We start from the raw sequence: 10,781 nt of genomic DNA on the forward strand, positions 1-10,781 counted from the left end.
TCTTCATTAATAACCTGAGTCATGGGCTGCGCTGCGCCCTCCTCGCATTAGCGGGTGACGCTAAACTGGTGAGGAGCAGGGGCTGTCACTGCTGCTGGCCATGGCTGCCACTGGGGAGACCTTGGAAAGCTGCAGGAACACGCTGAAATTCGGGACAGGCAAATGTGGAGTTTAGCCCCTGACTGCTGCCTTCGGCTGCCTACAAGGGGCTTCAGAAAGAAGGTGAAGCCGAGTTTTTTGCAGAGGTCAGACGCAGGAGGACAAGAATCAGCAGCGACAGGCTGCAGCAGGGGAAATTCCACTTGAGGATAAGGGAAACTCATCTGCAGTGAGGATGGAGCCCTGCAGCAGCGGCTGCAGGAGCAGCATTCCTGTCCTTGGAGATTTCCCAAGCTTCCCTCTGCAGGGCCATGAGCAGCAGGTCTCATTTGAGAAGTTTGCCTTGCTTGGAGCAGGAGGCTGATCAGATGATCTCCCTAGATCCTGCCCAGCCTTTGTTATCCCATGATGGATCCATGCTCCTAAACACCTGGCTTTATCTGCTCTCTTTGGATATTCGAGGTAAAGTCCCAAAGGACAGCGAGGGAGAAACAGTAGGGTGCTCTGTTGAATTCTGGGAGTTAGTTCCTGCATTGTCTTTTTGAAGGACCTAAAGCCTGTCATGGAAATGAAGCCTCACGGTATGAAGGTATCAGTGATGTGCTCATTAATTGTATTTATGTTCTACTTATTCTACAATTGCTGCATAAACCTTCTTCTCTATGTGGCTAGCTTTAGGACTCTCTATCACCTGGATTTTTTCCCCAGTGTATGTCAATTAAGGACCATGTTAGGAGGAGAAATAAAATCTACCACTTAGAGACATCTCTCTAATAGTATTTTTAGCTGAAGAAGCTACCGTTACAGCTGAATCCTGACAAAGGCATTTCTTATTAATCTTTAAAATAGGTCTTGAAGTTTGCTTGGGTTTTTTCGCTGCAGACTAGTAGGAGACGAAGCATTAGATTTCTGTTGTCCTGAAACTTATATCAGTGCTGGAAATAAGTGGCAAATTTCTACAGGCCCTTTTTACACGAGCTGTTGTTTATCACAGTGTGTGCAGGCCCTCTCTGACTCAGATTGTCCTGAAGCATTTCTTTTCTGAGGTCTTTGTACACATCTAAGCAGGGCTTATCCTCGGCGGGAGATGCATTTATGCCCAGATTTGGCGATTTCATTTATTTAGCACAGCTCCCCTCTGCTTCAGCAGGAGTTAGAGAGCAAGGGTGGCTCTGTGGTCATCTTCCAGGGACAGGATCCAGAACCTTCAGTACCATTGGCTTATTTACTTTAAAGTCTTGGAGCCCTGTAGCTCGTGCCAAGAGATATATTTAGAATAGACCCCTCTTTTTGCTCGGTAGGTTTTCTCCGATCACAATTGATGGTATGACGAGCCTTGTGGGAATGAATATCCCTGGTCACACCGGGACTGGATGGTGCATCTTCGTCTACAACTTGTCCCCCGACTCGGATGAGAGCGTGCTGTGGCAGTTGTTTGGTCCCTTTGGAGCGGTCAATAATGTCAAGGTGATCCGCGATTTCAACACCAACAAGTGCAAGGGATTTGGCTTTGTCACCATGACCAACTACGACGAAGCTGCCATGGCCATTGCCAGCCTTAATGGATACCGTTTAGGAGACAGAGTATTGCAAGTTTCCTTTAAAACCAATAAAACCCACAAATCCTGAATTTCATATCCTTACTTACTAAAATATATATATATAAATATATATACGAACAAAACAAAACAAAAAAAAAAAAACTCTTCAAGGCTTATATTCAACCATGGACTTTATAAGCCAGTGTTGCCTAAGTATTAAAACATTGGATATCCTGTGAGGAACAGGAAAGGATTTTATAATGCTTAGAAAAAAAAAACCTTTGATGCATTGAATGTTCTTTCATAGCTGTCGTTGTTGAATATAATATACATAGATAACAATGTGCAGGGATTTTTACCCGGCCAGCTAGTTTTACTACCTTCCTTGAAGGTGGGTCTTTTTAAGATGACCATTCACTCATTTGAAAAAATAATAAAACAAAAAACAATTTTTACGAACTAATGGGATTAAAAGCGAGAAAAAAAAAGATTTTTGTTTTCTTTTCTGTTTTTTCAAAACATTGATTGAATCAGATTGGTAAACCCCCCACACAAATTAAAGAGGAACAATAAAAATTGCAAAAAGAAGAACATAATTTTGCAACTTTTTTTATTTTTCCTTTTTTCTTTTGTATCATGTGAACTAAACAGTCTTCTGTTAGGGAATGGGGTAACGGGGGATACCTGATGACATAACAATTTAAATAACATTAACAATGTTGCCAAAGAGGTGGTCTCTTTGCTGAAAATGGGTTTCAAGAAAAATCTATTTTTATAAAATATAAAGAATTTTTACAAGAGAATCTGGATTTGAGAAAAAATATTTTGACTGGCTAATTTAGGGGAAATTGACAACTTTGTCATGTTCATACTGCACTGGTAACTTTTTAGAGATCAAGATGTGTGTTTTAAACTGGATTAGTAGATTGTTTTTTGAAGGATGGGCTACAAACAGATGATCTTCGTATCTTTTCATAGCATGTAATAAAAATATTAAATACAGTACGGGAGAGTGTTCTTCCCAGGCACGCAGTTACCCACAGTCAAAACCCAAAAGCAAGGAGATGAGTTGCAAGACGGTTTTTCTTTAAGTCATCAGTATGGGATATCAGCAGAACAAAAGTTAAAAAAATTAATTTTTTGATCAAAAACTTCCTTGGTTTGAGCAGTAGGTGCTACAAAATTATTTACATATCTTAGTATCATAGTTAAATGTAATGTGTTTAGAAAAAAATACATTTGCTTTAAATTTGTTAAGAATTTTCAAATTCACTTTATAGCCCAAGCTAATATAATTGGGCTGTGTTGGCACATTTGGAACACTGTTTATGTTGCTTGAAACACTTATTTATTTAATTGCCGATGTGATGCATATGGCCAAAATCAAATATAGCTAGTTTGGCTAGTCTACTTATTTGTTTACTTAAACTATGGGAAGAAGCATATTATTGTGTCATTTTGTTGTGTGTGTATGTGTATATATAATATAAATATATATATATATAAAGTTATTTTTTCTTTTGGTTAATTTATTATAAGTTGTAACACTTTGCTAGTTTTGTTTGTATATGTCTTAAAATGTTTTCTTATGATACTTAAGTGACAGAGGTATCAAGGTAACTTGTGTAGAAATATTGTTTGATATATTGTCATGTTTGTTGTGAATATTTTTTCTTACTGCACAGTAGAAAAGAAAACAACTGGGTCTTTATTTTAATGTAATTCAGATTGGGGAAAACAGAGCTAAGGGAACAAAATGACTGAGGGGGTGCTCTCCCATGTCCAGTGCACTGATCATTTTAGTATGTTTGTGCTTTGTACGGTTATATATTTAAAACAAAAAAGGGTCATGCTCTTCCCTGAGTACTAGAAACAGTTACTCGCTATGCATAATCTAGTTGATAGTTAAATTTGCTATTGCTTTTCTTGTCTTGTTATATAAAATCTTTTCAATACAAGTTTAGTCTTAATGGTAATAAAACGTTATGGTTATTTATAACTTGTGCTTATTTTGTGCATTTTTTCCATGCTATACCCACTAACTGCATGTAGACTAAGTATTGTTTTTTCACACTGAAGAGGCAAACTTTTGTAGTAGACAAATAACTAAAAGCAAAGGCTGCATCATAATTTTATCAGTTTTTTACTTTAACAATGTTAGATTTTAGTTTAAAGGAACACTCATTCAATGTTCAGGGAAACCTTTATACATCATCTGCTATGAATGAGCGCAGTTTGCTGGGAAAGTTTTGATGCATTTGCTAAGCATTAGTGGGGAAGGCATGTCAGAATCTTTTCTCTACGATGTGTTTTACTATCTGAATAATAATAATAATTTAAAAAATCTTTCTTAGGACCAGGCAGTTGTATACTTTAGTTATAATGAATGACTTCATGTTAACCTTGCTAGTTTAGATCATTTCTGAGGGAAAGTATTGTAAATGTTTTTTTCATAACCTTGTTGTGTTTGAATTATTTGTACTTTAATTGTCCAGACAATAAATGAAAGTGTGTAGAATGGCTATGGACTTTCCACCTTTTTAAGTGTGTTCAGATGTTTTAGTGTTCCCAGCCGCACCTCAGCCGAGGTCCAGGTTTAGTCTCTGATTCCAGAAGCAAGGTCTTCAAGAGAGAAACGTTCTAGTCAAACCAGATTGAGCATATTCATGATTTGTTTTTCCTTCCGAGGGCCAGAAAGATTCGGCCGTTTATTTAAGATGTTGAACACCAAATACCAAACTGTAACTTTGATTTATTTGAATGTGGAAGATGCTGAAGGGTTTCTACTATATACAGTATTTTTACACAATGAAAATATTAACTCAGTCAATATCAACACTTTAAATCATAGTGAGCAAATTTCAGTGATAACAGTTTTTAAGCCATCATTTAGTTTGACTTTTCTATGAATATGCTATGAATGTCATGCAATATGAAACAGTGTACATATTGTCTGATGTACAACAGTATATATGATCACATTCCAAATTTGATTCTTTTCACCATGTGTTATAACTAGAGTTGATACTTCTTTCAGTTGACTTGTTTGAATCTCATTAATACAAATATTCACTTCATGTTTATGTTCTGTAACATTCACTTATTGAGAATATGTACCTTGTAAAACTGCAGCATTGAATTTCGTAACTGAGATTAGGAAACTCTATCAGAGGGCTGGATGGACTGTGTGGTTCTTCAGCTCCTTCACCTATTAATAAACTCGTGTTTTTGTGAGATTAAGTTACCATGTTGGTTATAATAATTAATTTCAAGCCACAGAATGAGTTTGTTCTTAAATTTACAGCTTGCTCAATTCATCCTTAAATCCACCTCACCACGCCATGGTGAGACTTGGCTCTGAAAAACATCATCCTTCCATCTACCTATATATGTATATACACATATTTTGATCATATACATATATATAAACACTTTACAACATACATCAGCCCATTAAAAAAAAAAAAAAAAACACTGCACTTTCCATTTAGGAAAGTGAAATTTTATAACCAGCACTATTTACTATGGTTCTATCTGCTTTATAGCATTTGTTAGGGTTGTCACCTAATTTTTCTGTAGTCCTTTCTTCAGAAAGTAGTGAGACCAAAACCACTGTATGGTCTGGATGCTCTCAAGACAGAACACAGCTGGCACTGGGGCCAGTTTTGGTTATCTCCACACTTCCACTTAAGGGTTGGCTCCTTGTCTTTACCTCTCCCACAGAACCTTTTTGCCCATTCAGCAGCTTGGTGAGCTCCTGTGAGCTGAAGCACACCAGTAACATGAGAGAAAGGACTCTGCTACCTTTAGAGATCTGGGATGCAAAGTTCAGTCCCCTTTTGGGGGTATCACAAATGGGAACAGGATAAAAACAGTCTCAGGCTGGTTCCCTGTGCTGCTCCTATGGGAGCATTTTCAGAAACTTTACTGAACCACAGTTTCTGCCCAGCTGGGATCAGAACCCCATTTCACTAACGCACATTCAAAGTAATCAAGGTTTATATTTCCTTCTTGAAAGGGTAATCACTCTTTCTGCAATTAGTGAGCCTGCTGCATAAATGGAAAACCACCTGGGGGAGGGTGTTTCAAGTGCATTCACTTTGTGTTCCACTTCAGCTTACCTTAGACACGGAGCTGGGCTTGGAGCACACTGAGAGAGGAGCAGCCGACAGCTCCAGGGGAGCAGGGAGCCACCCTTAAATCCACACTGAGGCCATTCAGCTTTCCTGGTGCCCCTGGGCTTGTGGCAGCCAAACACACGAGCACTCTGGTGCTCTTTTCCAGTGGGAGGGGTGGACAGGGGGCTCTGGGTACTTGGATCAGCCTCAGGGTCACTGAGGGGAGAGGCACACCCAGGGCTGTTCAGGGAAGCCTTTCTCCATCACCAGAAGCCAGGCAAGGCTGTGACCTTGCACATCTCACTGACATGGCTACAGAGGGATGAGGTCAGAGTGTGGTGACAGCAAAGATTTTCTCCCTGCCCCGGAGATCTTGCAGGCTGAGCTCCCTGCGCAGGAGTAATTCATTGTGTGCACAGAGCAAAGTGAAAGGAGATCAAATCCAGCGTAACTTCACAAAAGCTCTGACATCTCAGAATAATACAGTGTCTCTCTTCTGAAGATACCTGACTTCCTAAACCCAGGAGATGGGATGGAGCCACTCCAGCTGAGCCTCAGCAGCTCACAGGGGACACATAACCTGGGCACAAACAGGGGCTGCTGCAGGAGGGAAACACAAGGCACACACAGACACAAATCCTGTGGGATGCTGCAGTGCAGCCCCATGCTCAGCACACTGCCTGCATCCCAGGTGCTTTGGGGGTACCTTCGGTGCCTGGGGAGTTGTGGTGCTGCTGCAAGAGGCACTTCTGAGGCCTCTCCCAGAAACACTGTGTGCCACTGGTGTGCTCGAGGAATTCCAGTGGGATCACTGTGCAGTATGGCACCAGGGTGATCAAAACAGAAACTCTGAAGTCACCAAGCTTGAATTGTTTCTACCTCCCATAAACACAACACCTGTGTTTTAAAAAGCCTGCTCCTGTAAATCTTCCCAGAGCTGAGCATTAGAGAGGGCTGTAAGAAGAAAAGTGCCCAAAAGGAGGGCTCATACAAAGGCACCCTGATTTAGCTCACCCACAGTTAAAGACAAGAAATCAGACTGGTTCTTCCAGATTAGCAGTTTTCTGAAATACTCTTTCTACTCACAGTAGAAATAACTGGGAGGATGGATACACACACACAGGCAACAGCTGCTTTTCAGACACAGTTGGAAGTTTTGCTTGCCACGCTCCTAAGGTATCAGTGATATTTTTAAATGCCAGTCCAGCATATTTTAAAATATTTCATCTAAAATTTCACTGAGAGTTTAAATATTACAGAGCTGCAAATTTTTCCTTGTGCAGTAGCAAAAAATAAAATCCTAAACCCCTCTATTCTATTCATTCCACAATAAACCTCCTGTCTCACATCGCTGGGGTTTGGAGCTGCCAGCAAGCAAGACCCAGCTGCTGCTGCTTGCAGGAAAGCAAAATCTGCAGCAGGTTCATATTCCCTGGCCCAGAGAGCAAGCAAACCCATGTGCCAAGGGGAGCATTGCTCTGCCAACAGGTCCAGAAGCTTGTTTTTGTCACCAGAACCATGTGTCTTGTACCCAGGCCCTCCAGCCCAGCCACCAGCCTCATGCTGCTGAGACCCCTTGGCCCCTGTCAGGTGTGACATCCTCATCCTCCCTCTGGAGCATCCTTGGGGTGAGCCCAGCCTTGCTCTGCAGTCTGAAGGACAGAGGGGACAGGATTTACTTCTCTGCCAATCCACCCCATGGCACAGGGTCCCCCACACTGGGACTCTCCCTGCAGGCCCACAGCGCCCACTGCATCACTGAAAATAACCAAATTCCCTAAATTCCATTTCCGATCAGCCATCCCAGTGGCCCTCACTCAGGAGGAGGAGCAGGTGAACCACCACCTCTGGCCTTATTTTGTCCATCCTGAACCTCTGCTTAACACCACAGCCATTCAGGCCCTGGGTTCCTCCCTTTCCAAGGCCACCAGTGTGACCCTGTCCCAGACGAAGCCACATTTTTGGTGCCACCCAAGCACATGGTGCCATGGGGCTGCTGAGTGCCTGACCTCCCCTGAAATGCTCCAAGTTCTCTTTCTCCTCCAAAACCAGGCAGGAGCCTGGGATGCTGCATGGCCAGAGCACGGGTTTTTCATAATGACACAAGAGTTTATCAAATCAGAGGAAACAAAAGTGCCCTAAACTCTGAAAATTAATATAAGCAATGCCACTGGAAGAGCAGTTATTTACAAATAAATCCCTGCCAAAGGAAAAGGGGTTGAGTTTGGAGCCTTGGCTATGCTGTGGTATCACTGTGTGTGCCACTGAGTGTGGCTGAACTGCCCCAGAAACCTTCCCAAGAAACCTGGCAGTCCCAAAATGCTAAATTTTATTTAGTGACTTTTAAACACACACAGTCATTACCTCCTCAGTCTGAACATCAGGACTGACTAGAGTTGCCACAATCCATTTGTTTAAAGCAGCACTTAAGGCTTTTCTTCCTTGCATTTTGTTGGAATTGCACAGGTCCCAGCAAAATGATATGCAAGAATTAGCTTTTTACGAACAATACAATTCTGATTTTAAATCAGCACATGAGACAATTAATTTTGTAAGATAAGGAATCTGTTGCAAATATACAGCAGTACACCCACACATCACCATCTGCTGTGGAGAATTAAATGTACAACTCACAAATTAAATCCTGCAAAGTTGGTGCAAAAAGGTCCTTGCCTTGAATTTAAACAAGGCTGTGGAAACCTGCAAACACATTGCAAAAGATCATGAAAACAATAACAAATTTGTCCATCTGTGAGTCAGTTCTAGCAGGGTTGGGGTTTTGTTTTGTTTTTTTATATTGGTGCATTTGCAATAAATGTTGCAGCTCACAATGCAAGTTGTGTAAACTATATTTGAGCTCTCCTGGCCAGGAAAAGTCACTCTTGGAGGTGCTCCTTACATGTCCCCTGACTTTATCCCAGGTCTTCTATTCTTACAGAGAGGAAAAACAAAACAAATTCCTTTTTTTTCATACTCAGTTTATTGAAGAAAAAAAAAATTGGCAAATCTGGCAATTGTTGTGGATGTTTTATTATTAGATTTATTAATAAACACTGTTCCACTGAAGTGAGGAAAAATAAACATCAACAATTACTGCTGCCATGAAAAAATTCTGACAAGCACAAATATCTGCATCCCTTTGACTCCCCTGGAGCCAAACCTTCATTCTCTGATTTTCCCTCACATGTTCTTCTAGCACGCTGCTTTTCATTTATTTTTACACCTGGCAGAACCACCATGAGACTAAGTCACATTTCCTGGTCTCCTGCACTGAGGAAGTGTCTCTCAAACCTTGCTGGCCAAGAAAGGCAGAGAAGCCTCTGGGCCTGGACACACCGGTGGAACACAGGGTGGGTGTGAGGAGGAGGCTGGAGCAGCCTGGACGCCAAGCTCCGTGCTCCTCTGCCTTCTTTGTGTTTGGCTTTCACCCCCACGTCTGCTGGGCACTCACGGGCTGTGAATGAGCCTGGGACCTGCTGCTCACACTCTCTCCAGCTGTGCACCTCACTAAAGCTGTCCTTTGCAGCTTTAGGGTGACCAAAGCTGGGCCAGTGATCTCTGAAATGCAGGTGCCCTTCTCTTTTATTTTTTAATGGGATGCTGGGGAAGCACACTGGCATTTTCCCTGGTTACTCCTTGATAAACACTGTCTCACAGCACACACTTACACCACCAAGCCCATCAGCATCTGGAGTTCTACCCGCACATCCCCAAACCACAGGGCAGGAAATACAAAATACAGCATTCCCCTGCCACAAACAAAAATTGCTCTGGGTTGGTGTTCTCAGGGATTTTTAGCAGGGTGGGTTTTTTTTTTTTTTTTGAGAATGAAAAGATTTCCTAAACCTTTTCTGAGATGCATGTGCTGCTTTAGCACACACTTATCCTCTCACACACCTGGGAAGTGCTCTCAGTACACACACCCCGAGTATAATTTATGCTGAGGGGCCTGCTACATGTTTAACTCAGATAAAGTGTATCCATAATTAAGAACGGCAGCATCAGAGGTGCGAGGCGCGGGGAAATTCGCGGAAAGGATCCTATCGACGGAACGAATGCTGCCGAGGACTATTTAAAACCACAACCTAATCAGAATACTACGCCTCTCTATATATTTATATCAATATCAGCAACCCTTTGACATCCCCAGCACTGCTAACACTCTGCCTGGAAGCTGACTTATCGCAGCTGCCTTGGGCACACTCGCATGCATAAAAAATCAAGTGACTCGATTAATCAGGGGAAGTTGCTGAATCATGGGCTTGCAGCCCTGCCTGCCCAGCCCTGGCTATCCATGGGAAACTGGCAGCCTGGCACTGGGATTAATCCCTATCAGCTGGTCTGCAGACCTGTGCGGCCCTTTGCCGGCATTTTTTTATGAGAAATAGAATCTTAAACATTTCAGGCCTGAAGAAATAGCCGTGTCAAAGGGGTGGGAGTGTGTGTGTGTGAGAAGAGAATTGGACCCCAAGTGGCAAGAGGGAAGTGGAGCTCGGGAGAAGAGAGAGGAAAGCTGGGAGCAAGAAAATCCTGGCCCCACCTGGAAGCACAGCCAGGTGCAGGTGTATCCCAGCTCGAGCAAACCCTGTCTGAAACTCAGCAGCCCCACCAAGGGAAGGGCAGGAAGAAGTGAGGGATGTGTGATAGGGGTGGGGATGGAAAGCAAAAGTAGCCAGGCTGTAGCACCCGTGCAACCACACCAGGAAAATGGGAGCAGCTCTGGGTCTCCTGGGCATGAGCTGCCTTGCCTTGGGCTTTCAGAAGTCAGAGAGGCTGGGGGAAAAAAATTGTTCTTAACACATAAAGAGCAATTTGTCCAGAAGTAAAAAAGATAAATGTCATGGGGATGTGTTTTATTTGACACTCCTTGCAAGGCTTACCCTGCCCAGGGTCTAGCAAGCCTCACCTGCTCTCAGGACAACTGGGGCCTTTGGGAGAAGGAGCTTCCTTTCTGTGCCAGCCTGTGTCTGGAAAAAAGAGACGAAAAACCCCTTGGAAACAATTCACTGAGCCCTACAGGGAC

At 42.6% G+C, this 10,781-nt stretch overlaps 1 protein-coding gene across 9 annotated transcripts in view; it reads left to right on the forward strand.

Annotated features, from left to right (window-relative positions):
* Window positions 1-4,880, forward strand: part of ELAVL4 (ELAV like RNA binding protein 4) — a 64,907-nt gene extending 60,027 nt beyond the window's left edge. For all 9 annotated transcript variants that reach the window (XM_063166080.1, XM_063166078.1, XM_063166087.1 and 6 more), the window contains one exon: window positions 1,401-4,880. In XM_063166080.1, the coding sequence (XP_063022150.1) occupies window positions 1,401-1,728 (328 nt within the window). In that variant the 3' untranslated portion in view covers window positions 1,729-4,880. The remainder of the gene's footprint in view (window positions 1-1,400) is intronic.
* The last annotated feature ends 5,901 nt before the right edge of the window (window positions 4,881-10,781 follow it).

This window comes from Melospiza melodia, chromosome 11 (genome assembly GCF_035770615.1).
Source record: "Melospiza melodia melodia isolate bMelMel2 chromosome 11, bMelMel2.pri, whole genome shotgun sequence".
Lineage (NCBI taxonomy): Eukaryota > Metazoa > Chordata > Aves > Passeriformes > Passerellidae > Melospiza > Melospiza melodia.